At 37.3% G+C, this 21526-nt stretch overlaps 1 protein-coding gene across 7 annotated transcripts; it reads left to right on the top strand.

Annotated features, from left to right (window-relative positions):
* The first annotated feature begins 1115 nt into the window (after positions 1-1115).
* On the top strand, positions 1116-8342 carry CMTR2 (cap methyltransferase 2). Of its 7 annotated transcripts, none has more exons than XM_027619782.1 (3): positions 1116-1319; positions 2050-2123; positions 4809-8342. In XM_027619782.1, exon 3 carries the CDS (start codon positions 4828-4830, stop codon positions 7120-7122), a length of 2295 nt encoding a protein of 764 aa, XP_027475583.1. In that variant the 5' UTR covers positions 1116-1319; positions 2050-2123; positions 4809-4827; the 3' UTR covers positions 7123-8342. The 7 variants fall into 7 exon arrangements, with proteins under 7 accessions (XP_027475583.1, XP_027475586.1, XP_027475587.1 ...); XM_027619786.1 differs by lacking the exon at positions 1116-1319 and adding an exon at positions 1331-1528; XM_027619781.1 differs by lacking the exon at positions 1116-1319 and adding an exon at positions 1331-1544.
* Positions 8343-21526: the final 13184 nt, after the last annotated feature.

Raw genomic sequence — 21526 nt, 5'->3', positions numbered from 1 at the left:
TTTCTGCTTTGTTGTAAACTTTTTGCCTACTTCAAGGTCACAAAGATGTTTTCTGCTAAAAGAGTTGTTTGCCAATATAGATTGGCAACCCAAATGAAATGTATTTTTATGATGGAGGTAAGAGTCCAAATAAAATTTTTTCCATATGAATATCCAGATGGCCTAGCACCATTTTTCTGAAAAGACAATTGTTTCCCCTCAATTGATGCACGTCCTGGAGGACTTGTAAAATAATATATTTTATATACACATATATAATTTACATAAATGGTTCAAACTCTACACACAGCTCTGTATTTTCCCATTTTTATGCAATACTGTTGACACATATAACCTATTATTGGCCGAATAGTATCCCATTATATGGATGTATCATGAAGAATTTTATTCCCTTAAAGTAGACATTTAGAGTTTCCAGTTTTTGTTATTGTTGCTATTAAGGTGCCGAAACGAACATTTTGTCCAAAGTGAGTGCCTGTTTGTTTCCTAAGGATAAATTGCTAGGCGCGGGAATCGTCCGGCTAAGGTGCAAGGCCATTTTAAAGTTTGCCTTCTGTAAGGATTATACCAATTTTTATGCCCACCCACAGTAAATAAACCTGTTTCTCCATATTCTCAACAACAGTGGCCATTATTGATCTTTTTAACCTTTGCTAAATTGGGTGAAAAGGCAATTTATTGTTTTCATTTCCAACTTTTTTTTTTTATAATAGGTTAAAATTTTTTGTATATCCTTATTGGCTGTTTTACTTGTTTTGGATGGCCTGCCTGTTCAAATTTCCGCCCAATTTTCCTTTGAGATTGTCTTTTCCTTACTGGTTTATAAATATATATGTTATAATAACAGTGTTATCTCGCAGTTTGCCTAGTTTGGCTTTTAACCTCATACTGTCTTTCGAGCACCAGTTTTAACTCAACCTGTGTTAACAAACCAACTTCCGCCTAACAGCCTTATTAGAAAGCCTTCCCTGCCCAAAGGCCGGGTGGGCGGAGCCAGCGTGTGCTTGATAGGTTTGCCCCGCCCCACCTCACCGCCCTCTCCTCCCTCTCCGCTGAGGGGGCGGGGCCAAGGGACGCTCCGCCTCCGCGAGCACCTTCCGTTGCCATAGAAGCCGTGGGCCCGGAGACTGGCGTTTCCCAGCTTCAGCGCCCGGCGGAGAAACGAAACCTAGGGAGCAAGGGCTTCGGCGCTGCGAGAGTCGCCGGCGTGCGTAACGTTGACGCGTGACGCCAGCCCGGCCTCGAGGCGCGTGCGCAATGTGTCTCTCAGGGCCCTCGGGCGGCTCTCTGCCGACGTTCCGGGGCGGCGCGGCCTGGAGGTGGGTTACCGCTTCTGGTGTTGTGAGGGCGGGCCAGGGCCTCTTTCCCGGCCTTTCGGCGCGCCACCTACATCCGCTGCGGCGGGAGGCGCCGCAGACCTTTAGGAGCGACCGTTCCGGGAAGCAGCCCCGGGAGCGGAAGTAGAGGATGGTTCCTTCGCGTGAGGAGAACGAGTGAAGCGCTGCTTTTCTAGACTCGGGGGGACGAGGTGGGCGTGAGCGAAGGTAATCAGACCCGGGTTCCGAGGCCGGGTCTTCCTTCGAGTGAGGCCGGGGCTGGGACTGAGGTGCCTCCAGGTCAGTAGGAATCGGGCCGCTCGAATGTAGCTTGGGACTCACTTCCATCAGGTGAAACGAGATCTTGGGTGCCCCGGACCCAAAGTAAAGCGCTGGATACACTCTAGCTATTACTTTCACCGTTGCTGGGAGGAGTTGCCAGAAACATTTCTAAAACTCCTTTGTAAGCATTAATTGGAGAAGTGAGATCTTGTGGGTTTTGTGTCAGGGTCACGAATTTTGCAGGTATTTCCTTTGTGGCTTCGAACAGGGGGCTACATGACTTTTCTTCTCGAATCTGCAAAATAAGAATGGTAATACTGACCCTCCTAGCAGAATGATGATGCCACAAAGCTCTATGGAGTGCTTAATGAAAGGGACAGAGGAACATACTGGAAACTTCTATCTTGTAAACCACGTGTTTTGTTTTTTAATTTTTGGTCATGCATTGAAGGGCTGGAGTGAAAGTGAAGTGCATTTTTATGACTCCTATTCAGAATCTACTCGGAAGAGTGCCGTTTGTGTTAAGTATGATATACATTCATTTATTCAATAAATACTGAGTGTTTACTGTGTACTAAGTACTGTTGTAACCTCAGGGTGATAAATGAGTCAACAAAACAAAGATCCTTGCCTTGTGGAGCTTAGATTCTAATTTGGGGAAGACAATAATAAACATAATAAGCAAATTACATGTTAGAAGGAAAAGAGAGTCATGGAAAACTATAGTACAGCTAGGTCCATACCTTTACCATTGGTGGTAGTGCAAGATGCAATTAGGATGTCAGGTTAGATTTCATAGAGAAATTACACACCAGTAATATTTGAAGGAGGTGAGGGAGTTAGGTATGCAGGTAATCTGAAGGAAGGGGGGTTCCACGCGGAGGGATTGATCAAGACCTGCAGGTTGCAGTGTACCTGGTGTTTAAGTGAACAGCAATAAAGCTTGTGTGGCTGGAGCAGAATGAATAAGGGGAATAATAGACAGTTAGGTTAGAGATGGGTTGGGGCTTGAGGGCAGAAATCTTCAAGGTTCTTGTAGGCTACTGTAACGACTGTGGTATTTACTTTGAGTGAAATGGGGAGCCAAAGGAGGCAAAGATAGAAGAGACCAGTTAGAAGGCTATGGCAGTAATCCAGCAGAGAATTGACAGTGTCTACAATGAGGAGACTGGTAGCTGGGAGGTGGGTGGATTCTGGGAATTTGATAGGAGGAAACAAAGGTTGGATTATAGACCTGAGTGTTATTCCACACACACACACACACACACACACACACACACACACACACACACATTCAATATATATAATTTTTATATAAATATATAATCTTGATTTGTGTACCGCAGGTGTAGTCAGGAAGAACAGTGGAGTGTTTGAATCACTTTAGTTTTTCTCGTGTGAAGGTAATTATCTATTAGCTTAGGTAAGATTTCAGAGCTTACCTACAGCCATTAATTAGTATGTGAGATTAGACTAAAATCAGACTTTTTCCAAAATAAAATATAGTTGTGATCTAAACATGGTTGTAGTTTCCAGTAAGCACAGTGGGAATTAAGACAGAATAACTTGTAATAAACTTTCATTTGCCTTTAGTATTTTAATGAATGTGACAATGCCTCATTTTTGGCCTTCTTTCAGAAGTCTGTCTGAATATAGCTTCTAACAGTAAAAAAAAAAAAAAAAAGATCTAAGATAAGAAAAAGGTATTGATGGGCAAGTGTGACTATTAGCTATATACGTGTATTGTAAATACACTGTGGCAAACAAATGACTAAGAAGATACTTGTTACTTCAAAAAGCTTGCAAACTAGTGGAGTATACAGGGTTGTAAATAATTTAAACAAAATATAAGAGAATGAAAAAAGTGTGCCAAAAGAACAGTACAAAAGAAGTTGCTAATTACAGTCTTTTGGATATTACTGTATTTATTGTGGCACTAGCTCACCTTTGTTTCCCATTTTATTCATCAAACATTGGCTTTTTGCGGGATGGTGGTTTTGTTGTCAGTTTGTGTTTGACGTATTTAGATTCTTTTTGAAAAACTGGTGTAGAATGCGTTGAATATGCTAAGCAAATGCAGAACTTATGAACTAAAGCACCTATTAATTAACATTGAGCCAACAAGTACTATCATCATACTTAGAGCTCTGTCTGCTGGAATGTACAACTTAGGCCAACACTATGCCATTAAGCCATGCTTCTTTCCCTTATATCTCTTTCCCTCCAGTAGACAGATGTTTTTGGTTTCTTAGGCGGTGTTAGAACACAGAATGTAGGGTGACTGTTTATAATTTGTATATTCAGTGAGGCTGTTTCTTCAATTTAAAGATCCTCTATCAAAGTGTGTTACGTTTTAGTGACAAGAAGATATATTTTGTAGTGGAGGCATGGAGCTGTCTGAGTAGATGAGACAGGAATCTAGTTTAGAGACATGCCAGGTTGAACTATAGTTCAGTTTCAGCATTAAGCTGAATAGAGGCTAACCAGTCAGGTACGCCACAGTTAACAAGCAGTATGGTGATGAGTGTTAGTTGGTGGCCTGTAAAGGTGATTTGGTACCACCAAAGTGCATGTCTTAGCAAGAGTGTGAGATCTGGATGGAGGACGTATTTGGCAGTCCTTGTAGGTGAATAAGTGTGTGGTGGCAGAGAGGCCTGGTAGCAGTACCAGTACTGGGTTCAGGTGTAGAATCTTCTCCTGGAAGGAGGTGAGATTTGGAGGGAACTGAAAAAGCTGAAAGTCACTTGTTAAAGCTTGATCAAAGGTCAAGGCATGAATCTTAGTCTGAGAGTATGTTTGGGGCCATGTGGGTGGTGTCTCAGTCATGGTTAGAGGAAAATTTTGGGGAGGATCTAGATGGATTTCCATGGTAATATGAGCTGCCATCACTGATGAATATTCGTTGGTATATGCTTTTTATATGCTAGCATGTTTTATCCTTGTCTAAAAAAATGATACCCTTACTTTTAAATAAGAAACAGGCTCAAAGATGTAATTTACCCAAGGCCACTTTTTAGCTGTGGTTTTGAGCTCTGTTGGATGTAAAAGCCTTTACTCTTTCTTTATTCCAAATTGCCTCATTATGTAACAGAATGTGCTGACATTAACCTTCCCATTTTATGTGGTTTGTCATGAGTGTGATCTTATTTGCTGTGGATGAGATTTCACTAATAAATTTGATTCATTTAATTATGTGTTTTCTTTTTCTAGATTTTAATTTAATTTGAAAATGAGTAAGTGCAGGAAGCCACCACTGGGTTCAAGTCCTGAGACATTCAGCCCAGATGTTCTTGCTGACATTTTTGAACTCTTTGCCAAGAACTTTTCTTATGGCAAGCCACTTAATAATGAGTGGCAGTTACCAGATCCCAGTGAAATTTTCACTTGTGACCACACGGAATTTAATACATTGCTTGATTTGAAGAACTCCCTAAATGAAGTAAAAAACCTACTGAGTGATAAGAAATTGGATGAGTGGCATGAACACACTGCCTTCACCAATAAAGCTGGAAAAATAATTTCTCATGTGAAAAAATCTGTGAACGCTGAACTTTGTACTCAAGCATGGTGTAAGTTTCATGAAATTTTGTGCAGCTTTCCACTTATTCCACAGGAAGCTTTTCAGAATGGAAAACTGAATTCTCTACACCTTTGTGAAGCTCCTGGAGCTTTTATAGCTAGTCTCAATCACTACTTAAAATCCCATAGATTCCCCTGTGATTGGAGTTGGGTAGCTAATACTTTGAATCCATACCACGAAGCAAATGACAATCTTATGATGATTATGGATGACCGACTTATTGCAAATACCTTGCATTGGTGGTACTTTGGTCCAGATAATACTGGTGATATCATGACCTTGAAATACCTGACTGGACTTCAGAATTTCGTAAGTAACATGGCTACCATTCACTTGATCACTGCAGATGGGAGTTTTGATTGCCAAGGAAACCCAGGTGAACAAGAAGCTTTAGTCTCTTCTTTGCATTACTGTGAAGTCGTCACTGCTCTGATGACTCTTGGAAATGGTGGCTCTTTTGTTCTGAAGATGTTTACTTTGTTTGAACATTGTTCCATAAACCTGATGTACCTGCTAAACTGTTCCTTTGACCAAGTCCATGTTTTTAAACCTGCTACTAGTAAGGCAGGGAACTCAGAAGTCTATGTGGTTTGTCTCCACTATAAAGGAAGAGAGGCAGTCCATCCTCTGTTATCTAAGATGGTGCTGAATTTTGGGATGGAAATGACCCAGAAAGCTCTCTTTCCCCATCATGTGATTCCCGAATCTTTTCTTAAAAGGCATGAAGAATGTTGTATGTTCTTTCATAAATACCAACTAGAGACTATTTCTGAGAACATTCGTCTGTTTCAGTGCATGGGAAAAGGGGAACAAACAAAGCTGAATAATTTAAGGGACTGTGCTGTTCAATATTTCATGCAAAAGTTTCAGTTGAAGCCTCTTTCCAGAAATCATTGGCTAGTGAAAAAATCTAATATTGGTTGTAGTACAAATACAAAATGGTTTGGGCAGAGGAACAGGTATTTTAAAACCTATAATGAAAGGAAAATGCTGGAAACCCTTTCATGGAAAGATAAGGTGGCCAAAGGATACTTTAATAGCTGGGCAGAAGAACATGCTGTGTACCATTCTGGGCAAAGTTCTCTCTTAGAAGGGACAGCTTCCAATCTTGAGTATCACTTATGGCATATTTTAGAGGGAAAGAAACTGCCAAAGGTAAAGTGTTCTCCTTTCTGTGATGGTGAAATTTTAAAGACTCTTAATGAAGCAATTGAAAAGTCATTAGGAGGAGCCTTGAATTTGGATTCCAAGTTCTGGCCCAAACAGCAGTATTACTGTTCTTGTCACATTTTTACTGAAGAATTGATATTTTCTGAGTTGTTTAGCCTTACCAGGTGCCTTCAGGATGAACAGGTGGTAGAACCGAGCAACCAAATAAAGTGCCTGCTTGTGGGCTTTTCAACTCTCCGTGATATCAAAACACATATACCACTGGAAGTCCTGGAATCAGCTGAACTCATGACTTTCAGCTGTTCGTTGCTTCATGATGGAGACCCGATTTACCAGCAACTGTTTCTGGACTGCCTTCTACATTCATTGCAGCAGCTTCATACAGGAGATGTTATGATTTTGCCTGTACTTTCTTGTTTTACAAGATTTATGGCTGGTTTGATCTTTGTACTCCACAGCTGTTTTAGATTCATCACATTTTCTTGTCCCACTTCTTCTGAGCCCCTGAAGACCTGTGCAGTCCTGCTGTGTGTTGGTTATCAGGACCTTCCAAATCCGGTTTTCCAGTATCTGCAGAATGTGAATGAATTGTTGAGCTCTTTGCTTAAATCCAACGCACCCCAGCAGGTTTTACAGTTTGTGCCAATGGAGGTGCTCCTGAAGGGGGCACTACTTGATTTTTTGTGGGATTTGAATGCTGCCATTGCTAAAAGGCATTTGCATGTAATTATTCAAGGAGAGAGAGAAGAAATCATCAGCAGCCTTCAGCTATGACGTTGAACTTGTCCTTTCTGAGATTTAACTTTATGGCTTCTTACAGTTTCCATTGTTATTTCAGCCCTTTGCTATTTAAAATCTTTCATTTGGGGGAAAGGCCAGGTTTTGCATCATTGACAGTCTCATTATTTCGGGAAAACTACCAGTTAGTTCTGATCTCATATATATGCCCGTAGGCATAGAGTTTTCCACGTGGTGCAATCTATGCAGTGATCATATTCAACCTCAAATACGAGATGTGCATATACTTTGGGATGGACACACACATTCTTATTTAAGCAGTTTCCTTGGTCTTATTTTTCTGTTTTTAATATTTCCATCCATGTGCCTTCCTTCAGATTAGATTTTTTTCCCAACTAATTTCCTTAGTGGCTAATGCTGTTAATAAATCGAGAGAGGTCTTTGATGAAAGGAGGTGAGCCACTCCTCAGCAACGCTTGTTTTCTTTAACACTGACCACGTCAGTTATGGATTCGGGGAACTCTTCTTGCCAGATGCTGAGTATGTGCCGTTCTTGCCTTTAGGCCATTGACCCAATTTACTTGTGTGGTTCAAATGAAGCTATGTGCTGTTTTATGAATATTTTAATGACCACAGCCATCCAGCCAGAAAGGATATCAGGACAGCTTCAAACCAAAGATCATGTTTAAAACAATGAAAAATCACTGTGTCTGGGACTCACCTGTATCATGAAAAACTTCATTTAGCAATGGTGTAGTAATCTTTTAACTTCCAGGAAATAATCTGTGAGCTAACAGATTTTTTTAGATTGTAAAATAGTGTGTATGGACTCTTGGGGACATATGAATGTGATGAACATAGTGAATCTTGAAGAGAAATTTTAACACTTCCAGAATGATGGTTCAGCATTTAAAAATTTTTAATCTTATTTCTTTGAAAGTAGCACTTTACCAGAAGATTAACCATGAGATGGTTATTTTATCAGTTGTGTCTGATTTCTTTTGAATTACATGTATTTGACAGTGTAAATGAGCTTTTCTGGCCAACTGTATTAAGCAGATCTTCATTACTTTGAAATTCCAGAAAGTGGAGAATGTTTATATTCTCACACATGCATTTTAGACATTTTTGTTAGTTAAATAAAAAATAGATGTATTCTCTGATGTATTGGTTGATAAATATTAATCTGAATTTTTTTCATGTTCCTTGCTATTTTGAGTTCCGTTATAGATTCATGAATAAAGTCATTAGAGAGATTTTGTGTTCGTCTTTTTTAAAGCGAATCATGGGGGAAGTTAAAAATATAACTTGGAAACATTTTTTTTTTAAGGAAGGTTTGAATGGGAGTTCATGTTCCTTCATTTCCTCTGATTTATATTCATTAAAATTTAGTCCTTAATATTGTGATATTTATGGAATTTCTACTTCGGGAAAGAACTGAATACTTAAGGGAGGGTGGAGAAATGGGTAGATTGAGTTCTTGCCAGGGAGGGTATGGAGGCTTGGAGGTAGATTTCCAAAAGAACTGTGATTTTTTTACTGGTGACTATGGAAGCAGTTCCAGTTGTATAATGATAGAAGTCTGACAGAAATTTGGTTACCAGGAGAGAATTAAAAACCACTCTTGGAAAATCATTTTGCACTGAATAGTCTTTATGCCTTGGTTGGTTTGATCTAATACAATGACACAGTTTATTTTTGCTTATTTTAACTAGTTCATTTGAATGAAGTTGAAAGCCTAGGTCGGGGTATTAGTATTAAAACTTTGTTTTAAGCACCTCAAATAAACATTGAATGCTTATTTTTTTTTTTGCTTTTTGTTTTTTTTAAACACAAATCATTCTCTTGGAATATATAGCATACTGGTGTACATTAGAATATATTTTGGTATTTAACTTGACTTTTGGAATCAGTTGCTGTTCATCTGGTTTTTTGGATTCAAATTTGCTCTATAGGTGAGAATAGGACTTGAAGGTCCAGATTGAACTTGATGTGGATGACAGGTACCGATGACTTACAGGAGCTTCCTTTTGGGTAAAAGGGGAGGAAAAGTGCTGTCCAAAAAATTAATGACAAGAAGACTGTAAGGTGAGACGCGATTTGTATATCAAGGTAGTTACTGTTCTTTAAAAAATTTTTTTTTGTAGGTCTTGAGATTTTGAACTTAATTGTGGTGTTTTTGAAGAGAATTTTTTAACAGCCAGAAAATGTAAGCTTCACAAATGTGTTTTTAAAAAACTTGGATGAGAAATAGGTCTTATAAATTTAATTTCTTCAATGTTAATTTTTGTCCTCCCTAAGAAAGAGTTTTATATTTTAGTGGAGGCCTTTATATTATTATCCTAATGATCATTAAATATTTAAATGCATTGAAAATATCTTTTCTGGAATAAATTAAAGATCTAATTTGTGGGCTTTACTCCATCTTTAAAATAGTTATTTTGTTTAAGAAGATTTGTATTAAACATTTTTTTCTACTCCAAAGATCTCTGAGTGGAATGAAAGAAGCATTTAAAATATTAGGGAGAGTTGGAAAAAAAAGTTGATTGATGCTTTTGTTATTTTACTTATTTTTGATGAGACTATACCTGGTCTTAAAAAGTATGTAAACCTTATTTTTCATTTCCAGTTGAACTCATTGTAGTTATACTGCTGTGGCATGGGCAAATGAAATCAGTTAATCCCTTACGTTCTCACATTTTTAGAAATGAAAGTGTTGATTATCAACCTGACCAAAATCATTTTTCATGTTTAAATACTTTTCCATATTTGATTTGAAAATAAAATACACTGATATTTCATTTAGTGTATTTTTGCTTTCCAAGATGAAAGTAAGAAATAGGACATTTTAAGTTTTAATTTTTTAATTGTTTTAAACAATAAATGATTATTTTTTATAAAAGTACATGCTTACAAAGATTTTAAAGCATGACATTTTTTGCTATTTTTATATTCTAAAAAATAAAAACATTAAATTAGGCCTTGTTTAAATGTCCTTTGTTACCTGTTTAATACATTTTGAACAAAACGTAGACTTAATGTAAATATTATCCTCTATTTTTAATAATGAAAATTTATTATACATAGATGGTACAGACAGGCAAGGCCTGACTGAAAATTTGTTTACTACATAGTTACTATTGAAAATAGAGACTCAATTATTTGATAATAGGGCTCCCCACCTTTTTTTTTACTGGATTAAAACTCATTTCAGGCTGATCTTAGGAGCAGAACTAATCATAAAACAAAAATTTTAGTATTCCCTAATGAATTTCTATTTGGATGGTAAACATTTTTTAGAGCTGGCCTAATGACCATGTAGCAAGTAAACTAAAAGCATAAAACATATAGTAACTCATAATATGTAGGTATGTTTTAAGGCATGTAATTAAAGCAGTAATCAAAATTTATGAGTTCTTGCTTATTATTTTGTACTTCTAATCAGTGTATTCTTTAGTTCATATAAAGTAACAATCTTTGAATAAGGTGTTCTGCCGCCACCCCATCCCCAATCTGTTAAGTAACAGTCTTTGAATAAGGTGTTCTGCCGCCACCCCATCCCCAATCTGTTTGGAACAGATACGTTTGGAACAGTTAGTTTGGAACAATACAGAAGATCAAAGTAACTTATCCAAATGGATAAGTACAAGATAAGTACAAGATTATACTGGAATGTTTTGGGAAGAGGTGAAAGCCGCTTTATAACCACAGGTATGGTGAAGGTGCCTGCCGTTTTTTATTAGTGAAAATATTAGAAATTACCTGTCATCGAGCATAGGTTAGCATTTAATTTTACTCAAGTGAAAATTTTATTTAAAAGTCTAATCTGCTTGTAGTCACATATAGGTTATATACTCATTTACAAGTTGTACCCAGAGTAGTGTTTCCTCTAATTTTAAGATGTTACTCTCTCTGTCTCTCTTTCCAGACAGACTAGGTAGAATTCTGTGTTTATTGTGTGCCAAGGGTAGCAGCATCACTGTAGCCTGTTACCAGACTTTTAATATTATTTATTATTTAAAATTGCAACCACATTGTTGATTTGTGGGTTAAATTGGTCATGATATAATTAAGGAAGATATTTGTAGAGATTGTTCTTTTTCTCTAAACTATTTGTGTACATTCTGCCGAAAAGTTAACTTTTACTAAAATGATTCTGTAGACCCATTTGTGGATAAACATTTTATTTACATGTGTATCTGCATCTTTTTTCTATTTAAGCTTGTGCTTCAACACCAAATTATTTTACTGGGCAAGATAGATGTGCTTTTACTGTCTTGACTTTTGAGAATTTCTGCAGTTTCCAGTGAATTTCAGGATTGAAAAATTAGTCTGCATAGTAGACTGGTTGAGAAACTTCAAAAGAAGCACGAACATGTCCTAGTGATTTTTTTTTATTAGAGTAAATATCATTCCTGTAACTATTTGATAACTCCAGTAATACTAATCTCTTCCTGGAGCTGTTCAGTCTAAGCATTGCCTTAAATTAAGCAATATTACATTGTTCTTTCTTTTTTTCTCCATTCTTTCATTTTCTTTCCAAAATTATAAATTCAAGGGCAGGGTGCTCTGGCTACACTTCTTTTATATTTCATATAGTCAATATAGGTGTCTTCAGAATACTGTTTGATTTTTTTATTATAGAAAACTTGCAACCATACACAAAATTAAAATCATGTTAACAACCCCTCATGTGCCCTTGGCCAGGTTCCATAACTACCATCCTTTTGCTTAACTTGCTTTTTCCTCCTACCCTTTTTTTTTTTTTTGGAGTATTTTAAAACAAATTCATGAAATCTCTCCTAACAGATAAGGACTTTGTCACACGTGACAAAATTAATATCAACCAATCCTTAGTTCATGTTCAAATTTTCCAGGTTGTCTCAAAAGTGCCTTTTTATAGTTGGTTCAAGTAAGATTCCAAGTAAGGTTGGCACATTGTATTTGCTTAATGTGCCTTTGAAGTCTATCTATTTAAAAGTCCCTCACCCTGTTCTGCAGCCCCAACATTTTCTTTTCTATGCCATGTTAACTGTCCTGTACTTTTCCACATGCTGAATTTGGCTGATTACTTTATCTTTTGATTTGTATCTCCATGTCACATATTTCCTATAAATTGCTAGTTAGATGTAGAGGATTGATTACCATTGGCAAGAAAACTTCCGAAGTGGTATTGTGTACTTCCTTTTTGGTCAGATCATGAAGCACAAAATGGCTAGTTGCCCCCTCTCAGTGACATTAAGGTCAATCAGTTTCAAACGTCAACCTTACTTATACACTACATTTTTCTATCGATCTTTTAATAGTTTTAGCCTTTAATGGATATTGATACTTGGGTCTATTAGGGTTTGCAAATTAGTGATTAACTGCATTTCCTCAGTATTAATTGGACTTTATAATATGTACTTGAAGTCATCCATTATTTATTTTTTTTGGAAATAGTTTGTTCAGGAAAAACATGGGAAAAGTGCTTCATTTTTTAAAACACCTTATCGGTTTTCGGAAAAATAAGTGATGTTTTAGCAACCCTTAAAGGTGACAAATGAAATTTTGTTTTGGTTTTTTTTTTTTTTTAAAGATTTTATTTATTTATTTGACAGAGAAAGACACAGCGAGAGAGGGAACACAAGCAGGGGGAGTGGGAAAGGGAGAAGCAGGCTTTCCCGCGGAGCAGGGAACCCGATGCAGGGCTCGATCCCAGAAGCCTGGGATCATGACCTGAGCCGAAGGCAGACGCTTAATGACTGAGCCATCCAGGCACCCCTTTTTTGTGTTTTTTTAACTATCTTCAGGAGCTCATGGATGGTTATGTATTTGATGTATTTTAATCAGTTACAAATACTGTTCTCACTGATGCTCAAATCATCCTATTTTGACTTGGGTGGGTGGGGGGAAGGGCTCCTTCAAGTTGATAGCGGTGTCATTTTTTACATAATTCAGTCTTTGATAGCTTCTATACTTTCTGGCACAACATGTGCCCATGTCATCTTGTATATTTCTGCCCAGACCTGACATCATCCTGACTTTAATGGGAATGTCTACAGTACAGTGGTTCTCAAGCTTTTTGGTCTCAAGACTCCTTTACTCTCTTAAAAATTACTGAAGAATTCAAAGAACTTTTGTTCATTGGAGTTATATCTGTTGAGATGGTCCATGTCAGAAGCTAAAACTCATAAAAATTTTAAGTTTCATTAATTAAATGAGAAATAACGATAAAACTACTGGGTTAACATAAATACATTTTATAAAAAATAACTTTCAAAACAAAAGTGAGAAGCCTGGCAATGTTTACATTTTTGCAGATCTTTGTCTTTATAATAGAAGACAGATTCTCATATCCATTTTACATTGTCTGTTGCACTACATTGTTTTAGTTGAAGTACTTAAGAAAATCTGGACTCCAATAGGTAGTTGGAAGGAGTATTTTAATAACCTTTTTGGGTAATTACGGATATTCTTTGATGCTACTCCAAAACTTGACAGGTGATAGTTTCTTAAAAGTTGATTGCAAAGAAGAATCTTAAACTATATTAATGAACTTCTTGTACTCTGTTAAAATCCATTGGTTTGTCTTGCACTTTGAAGGGATCGCTTACTCACATGTGGTTTTGTAGCCCCATGAATTTGTCATTTGGAAAATGAGTTCATTGAGTTATGCAGATCTTGCAAATGTTTGACGCGTTTGATTTATATGGTACCAAAAAAATTGCATTTTTAAACATCACTGCTGATGTCATCAGAAAAAATCTAAGTATTGAGAAGTTGTCAGACTCAGGGTGGTGGACAAAAATTTTCTAAAATTTTAATTTTTGCTTGAATGCTTGAATTCTCTCTTAGCGACAAATATTGTCAGTTGTTTTCCTTGAAATGAGAGCTCACCTTATTAATTATTGAGGAAACATCTGCTGAATACCCAAGTCTATAACTATAAACTATAACTACCAACTATACAATAACTTTAGTTTGTCTCCCAGTTGTTCTTCCAAGTAAATACGATGTTTGTGAAAAATACACAACTGAACTTGCAGCTCGGTTGCACAAATGCTTTTCCTGGTGACAGCCATCCTACTTTGGTATGCAATGGAAGTGCTTTATACATACTTGCCATTTCTTCACCTAGAATATTAAAGGCATGAACTCAAGGGTCGAAACTTAATAAATTTGATTATTTTTACTGCTTCATCCAGGATATTCTTAAGTAAAAAATTGCTCTTTTTCCACCACCATGAACATGTGTGTTGAAGAATACAATGACTACATAGAGGAGTCTAGTGCCACTCCCTTGATTTGTGCTAAGGCACCAGCATTTCTGTCCACCACTGCTTTTGTATCATCCTAGTGTAAAGAGGAAATAAATAATGTCTTGGTCTGGATCCACAGACTACATAGTGGAGAACTGCTGTCCTAGTCTGTTCCCATTATATCAGTTGCTGATTTTTTTAAAGTTTATATTCTTATTTTTATATCAATGAGGTATTCCTATTTTTGAGGCTTTTAAAAAACCTAAATAAGTGTTCTGTTTTTCCATTGCTAAAATCTGTGGAGATGAGTATGTTTTTCTCTTTAGTTCTATTAAAATGATTAATTAAGGGATTCCAAATACTGAACCCCTCTTACATTTCTGGAATAAACACTACTCGATCATGATGGATTTTTGGATTCTGTTTGCTAATATTTTATTCACAGTTTTTGCATTAATATTAATAAATGAGATTGGTTTATAGTTGTATTTTATTCAGTGTTTGGTTTTGGAATCGATGTTAAGTTGGCATAAAAATAATTTGGGTATTTTTTCTTTCAGTGCTCTGAAATAGTTTAAGTAGCATTTACATCATCTGATCTTTACAGGTTTGGTAGATTTCTTTGTGAAATCAGCTGGGCCTAGCTTTTTGGCAGGGGAGCTCTTGTACGACTTTCTACTTCTATATTTCTTTTTCATAATTCACTTGTTTAGGATGTTTATTTCATCTAGATTTTCTTTAAAAAGTTTTTATTTCATATAGTTGTACAAAGTCGTCTCATGATTTAAAAAAAATCCTGTTCTTACCAGATTGTGTTTGTGCTTTCTCATTTTCTTTTCTTTTCTTTTGTGTGCTTGTGCTTTCTCATCTTTTAGAAAATCAAGTTAGCAGTTTCTGTTTTGTTGATTAGTTTTCAAAGAACCAGCTATTTTGGTTTACTTAACTGTTTTTTTCTAACTCCTCAATTTCTGCTTTACTTTTAAAAATTGAGATATAATTGACATATAACATTAGTTTCAGGTGTATAACATAATGATTCAATATATATATATATTTATTGTGAAATGATCACCACAATAAGTTTAGTTAACATCACTGTACAGTTATAATATTTTTCTTATGATGAGAAAGATCTGCTTTCTTAGGAACTTTTGAATATAACACAGTGTTATTAACCATGTATATGTATATATAAAACCCTGCCACTGGGGCGCCTGGGTGGCTCAGTCAGTTAAGCGTCTGCCTTCAGCTCCGGTGATGATCCCAGGGTCCTGGGATGGAGCCCCACATTCAGCTCCCTCTCCTCCCTGCTTCAGCTCTTTCTCGCTCTTTCTCTCAAATAAATAAATAATCTTAAAACAAAAACAAAAAAAACCCTGCCACTGGCAAACACCAATCTGTTCTCTGTATTCATGAGCTCGTTTAAAATTTTTTCAAATATTATGCATATAAATGAGATCATCTGGTATTTATCTTTTTCCATCTGACTTCACGTAGCATAAAGCCCTTAAGATCCATCATCTTGTTGCAAATGGCAGGATGTCCCTTTTTTATTTTTATTTTTTTCAAAAAAATTTTTTTTAAGATTTTATTTATTTTTTGACAGAGGGAGGCAGGGAACACAAGCAGGGGGAGTGGGAGAAGGAGAAACAGGCTTCCCGCCAAGCAGGGAGCCCCATGCGGGGCTTGATTCCAGGACCCTGGGATCATGACCTGAGCTGAAGGCAGACGCTTAATGACTGAGCCACCCAGTCGCCCCAGGATGTTCCTTTTTTTTTTTTTTTTAAATGGCTGAATATTTCATCTCCTTATCCATTCATCGTCAGTGGACACTTAGGCTGTTTCCATGTTTTGGCTATTGTGAATGATGCTGCTGTGAACATGAGAGTGCAGATATCTTTTTGAGTTAGTGTTTTCTTTCAGATTAAAAACTCAAGTGAAATTGCTGGATCATATGGTAGTTCTATTTTTAATGTTTTGAGGAACTTCCATACTGTTTCAGTGGAGTAGAACATAGAGGCTGCACCAGTTTACATTCCCACCAACAGTGCAACATCCTCACCAACACTTATTTCTTCTTCTTCTTTTTTTTTTTTTGATAATAGCCATTCTAACAGGTGTGAGGTAATATCTCATTGTGGTTTTGACTTGCATTTCCCCAATGATAAATAATGTTGAACATCTTTCATGTACCTGTTTGCCATCTGTATGTCTTTGGAAAAATGTCTATTCAGATTCTCTGCCCATTTTTTAATTGGGTGGTGGTTGTTTTGCTATTGAGTTGTAGGAGTTCTTTATATATTTTGGATATATTTTTAAAAGATTTTATTTATTTATTTGACAGAGAGAGCCAGAGAGCGCAAGTGGAGGGAATGGCAGAGGGAGAGGGAGAAGCAGATTCCCCACTGAGCAGGGAGCCAGATGCGGGGCTTGATCCCAGGCCCCTGGGATCATGACCTGAGCCAAAGGCAAATGCTTAACCAACTGAGCCACCCAGGTGCCCCTATGTTTTGGATATTAACCTTTTACCAGATATATCATTTGCAAATATTTTCTCCCAATTCATGAACATGGACTATCTTTCCATTTATTTGTGTCTTCTTTAATTCTTTAATCATTGTCTTATAGATTTTAGCATATAGGTCTTTTGTAAACTCTTTGGTTAAATTTATTCCTAGGTATTTTATTTTATTTTTTGATGCAGTTGAAAATGGGATTGTTTTCTTAATTTTTCTTGTGATAGTTTGTTATTAGTGTATAGAAACATAATAGTATTTTGTATATTGATTTGGTATCCTACAACTTTCTTGAATTTTTTTATTAGCTCTAACAGTTTTTTGGTAGTGTCTTAATATTTTCTGTATATAATACGTCATCTGTAAATAGTGACAGTTTTCCTTCTTTCCAATTTGGATGACTTTTTTTTTTTTTAACACTTATTTGAGAGAAAGAGAGCGTGATCGGGGCAGGGGCAGAGGGAGTAGGAGAAGCAGACTCCCCACTGAGCAGGGAGCCAACACTGCCAGATCCCAGGACCCTGGGAACATGACTTGAGCCAAAGGCAGATGCTTAACTGACTGAGCCATCCAGGTGTCCCATGGATGACTGTTATTTCTTTTTCTTGCCAAGTGCTCTTGCTAGGACTTCTAAAACTACGTTGAATAAAAGTGGTGGAGGTGGGCATCCTTGTCTTATTCCCCATCTTAGAGAAAAGATTTTAGTTTTTCACCACTGAGTATGATGTTAGCTGTGGGCTTGTCATTTATGGCCCTTATGTTGAGGTATGTTCTCTCTATACCCAATTTGTTGAGAGTTTTGATCATAAATCGGTGTTGAATTTTGTCAAATGTTTTTTCTACATCTGTTGAGATGATCATATGATTTTTTTACCCTCATTTTGTTAATGTAGTATAAAACATGAATTGATTTGCAGTTGTAGAACCATCCTTGAAGCTCTGGAATAAATCCCATTTGATCATAGTGTGTGATTTTTTTCATATATTGTTGAATTTGGTATGCTAATATTTTATTGGGGATTTTTGCATTTATGTTCATAAGAGATATTGGCCTATAGTCATCCTTGTCTGGTTTTGGTATCAGGATAATGCTGGCCTTATGAAATGAGTCTGGAAGTGTTCCTTTCTCTTCTGTTTTTTGGAAGAGTTTGACAAGACTTGGTATTAATTCTTCTTTAAATATTTTGTAGGATTTACCAGTGAAACTGTCTGGTCCTGGAGTTTTGTTTGTTTTTGATGGTTTTTATTACTGATTCAGTCTTCTTACTAGTTATCTGTTCAGATGTTCTTTTTTCATGATTAGGTCTTGGTAGGTTGTATGTTTCTGGAATTTATCCATTCCTTCTAGGTTGTCCAATTTGTTGGTATGTAATTATTCATAATAGTCTCTTATGATCCTTTATATTTCTGTGGTATCAGTTGTGATGTCTCCTCTTTCATTTCTGATTTTATTTGAGCCCCCTCTTTTTTTTCTTGGTGAGTATAGCTAAAGTTTTGTCAATATAGTTTATTTTTTAAGAAAAACAACTCTTAGTTTCATTGATCTTTTCTGTTGTCCTCTTAGTCTACTTCACTTATTTCCACTAGGAGCTTTGTTTTTTCCTTTCTTCTACTAACTTTGGGCTTCATTTGTTCTTTTTCTAATTCCTTGAGGCTTAAGATTAGGTGGTTTATTTGAGATTTTTCTTTTTTTTTTTAAAGATTTTATTTATTTGCAAATGAATCAATCAATCAATCAATCAATTTATTTATTTATTTATTTATTTATTTATTTATTTAAAGAAGGAGAGACAGAGAGCACGAGAGGGAAGAGGGTCAGAGGGAGAAGCGGACTCCCCGCCGAGCAGGGAGCCCGATGCGGGACTTGATCCCGGGACTCCAGGATCATGACCTGAGCCGAAGGCAGTCGCTTAACCAACTGAGCCACCCAGGCGCCCTATTTGAGATTTTTCTTGTTTCTCGAGGTAGGCATTTATTGCTGTGAACTTCCCTCTTAGAACTGCTTTTGCTGTATTCCTCATGTTTTGATAGGTTGTATTTCCATTTTATTTTGTCTCAAGGTATATTCTGATTTCTCTTTTGATTTCTTCTTTGATCAATTCGTTGTCTAGTAGCATGTTGTTTAATCTCCACAATTTTGGGATTTTCCAGTGTTCTTTTTGTAATTGATTTCCAGTTTCATATCATTGTGGTTGGAAAAGATGCTTGATCTGATTTCAGTCTTCTTAAATTTATTAAGACTTATTTTGTGGCCTAACATGATCTGTCCTGGAGAATGTGCCATGTGTCCTTGAGGAGAATGTGTATTTTGTTGCTTGTGGATGGAATGATCTTTATATATCTATTAAGTCCATGTGATTTAATATGTTATTTAAGGCCAGTGTTTCCTTATTGATTTTCTGTGTGGATGATCTAGCCATTGATGAGAATAGAGTATTAAAGTCCCCTGCTTCTATTGTATTGCTGTCTATTTCTCCCTTTATGTCTGTTAATATTTGCTTTATCTGTTTAGTTGCTCCTATGTTGGGCTCCCCTGTGGCATTGTAGACAGTGACTGGAGTCAGGGCCATCTCTGAGTCTACAAGCAATTCTGGGGGCCTTAACTGTCTACATGGACTTGTGTAGCTGCAGTATGTGCATAGGTACATGGGTACATGCATAACCATGGGGAACAGCTGTGGGGGTCTAGGCTGCCATCTTGCATGCACATAGCTGTTGAGGCTGAGGCTGGCAGTGTGGATCCTGGGTTTTGGTGGGGAGGGACTCAGGTAGCTGGTATCTGTGAGCATGAAAACCTGTAGGGTAAAAATCTCGTTGGCAAAATCTGCAGGAGGTCTGCAGTGGCTGTGCTAGCCATTGGATTCCTCAGCAGCAAAAATCTGCTGGAGTCCTGTGTGAAGCAGTCTGGTGCTCAGGTCTATAATGAGATTCTCAGTGATGAAAGCCAGGGATGGGGTCTTAGCATCTGCAGGTGCTGTTGAGGTCCTTAGCACTGAAGATTTTTGTGGTCCTCTCCGGAGCAGGCCACTAAGAACCACAGTTGGTCACAGTGTGTGGCTGATACTGGTAGCCCCTGCCCTTGTTCTCTGTTCTTAGCCATTTCTAGAGGTCTCAGCTTTGCTGGTTTCTGGGTAGGGTGAAACTGAAATGTGTTCTTTATGCAGTGCTCCGAAAGGCTGGGGCAGCTTGTCGCTCACCCTGCTTTCCTTTTACCAGTATGGGGAACTCTCTTGGGCTGGGGAGTTCCCTCTTGGCACAGAACAGTGCCAGCCTGGGGGATGGGATGATGCAGGCAAAATTAAACTTATTCCTACCCTTTTTGTATGGTTATTCTCAGGGTTTTTTTCTTCTCTATTGTGTTGCTGAAGCTTCTTCTTTTTTTTTTTTTAAAGATTTATTTGTTTGTTTGAGCGGGGGAGGGGCAGAGGGAGACGGAGCGAGAGAATCTCAAGCAGACTCCCTGCTGAGCAGGGATCCTGATGCAGGGCTCAATCCCACAACCCTGTGATCATGACCTGAGCCAAAATCAAGAGTTGGATGCCTAACCAACTGTACCACACAGACACCTCTGTTGCTGAAGCTTTTCTTAAGTGGACTTCTGAACTCTCCCAGAGCTATTTTTTATTCATGGATAAGTGTCTCATTGTTTTTTTTGCAGGGGAATGGAGTCTGGAAGCTCCTACTCCTCCATCTTGATGATGTTACTCTCTCATTCAGTCCTTAAAAAATGTCCCCCTACTGTCTTGTAGCTTGCATGTTTCTAACAAGATGGCTTTTACAATTCTTATGTTTATTTCTCTTTAATAATTTCCCCCCTTTGGGTGCCTTCAAGATTTTCTCTTTGTTTTATGTTTTAGAAGTTGGATATGATACGTCTGTCTCTGGCTTGGATATTTATCTTGGTTGATGGTTTGATTTGTAGTTTGATAGATGTCATTACTTTTGAAAATTCTTAGCCATTATCCCTTCAAATATTTATTCTATCCAGTTCCCTGTCTTTTTTTCTTTCTGGAATTCTAATTGCATATCTGTCAGATCATTGGTATTGTCCTGTATTTCCTGGATGCTATATTCTCTTTTTTTTTTAATTTTTAAAATTTTTTTTTATTTTTTTAAAGATTTTGTTTATTTGAGAGAGAGAGTGAATGAGAGAGAGAACACGAGAGGGGGGAAGGTCAGAGGGAGAAGCAGACTCCCTGCTGAGCAGGGAGCCTGATGTGGGGCTCGATCCTGGGACTCCAGGATCATGACCTGAGCTGAAGGTAGTCTCTTAACCAACTGAGCCACCCAGGAGCCCCTGCTATATTCTCTTTTATCTTTTACTCTCTTCTCTCTTTCAGTTTGGGTATTTTTGAGTTCAGTATTCTTTGCTTAGTTCTGTTAAGTCTGCTGATGAACCAGCCAGTGACAATCTGGATCTCTAACTCTGTGGTTTTTATTTCCACCATCTTCATTTGATTTTTTCTTAGTTACCATTTCTGCTGAAGTTACTCATCTGACAATGAATGTTGTTCACTTTTTCCATTGGAACCTTTAGCGTGTTTTTGTAGTTATTTTTAAAAGATTCTATTTTTAAGTAATCTCTACACCCCATGTGGAGCTTAAACTCACAACCCTGAGATCAAGAGTCACACGCTCCTCTGACTGAGCCAGCCAGGCGTCCCCTGGCTGTTAAATTAAATA

Source organism: Zalophus californianus, chromosome 17, assembly GCF_009762305.2.
Source record: "Zalophus californianus isolate mZalCal1 chromosome 17, mZalCal1.pri.v2, whole genome shotgun sequence".
In the NCBI taxonomy this organism is placed as follows: Eukaryota; Metazoa; Chordata; class Mammalia; order Carnivora; family Otariidae; genus Zalophus; species Zalophus californianus.
Note: the sequence above shows the minus strand (reverse complement) of the source record. Positions and strands in the feature narration are given on the sequence as shown.

Coding starts and splice junctions, on each gene's coding strand:
- CMTR2 (XM_027619785.1), top strand. CDS start 4,828: ATGAGTAAGTGCAGGAAGCCACCACTGGGTTCAAGTCCTGAGACATTC.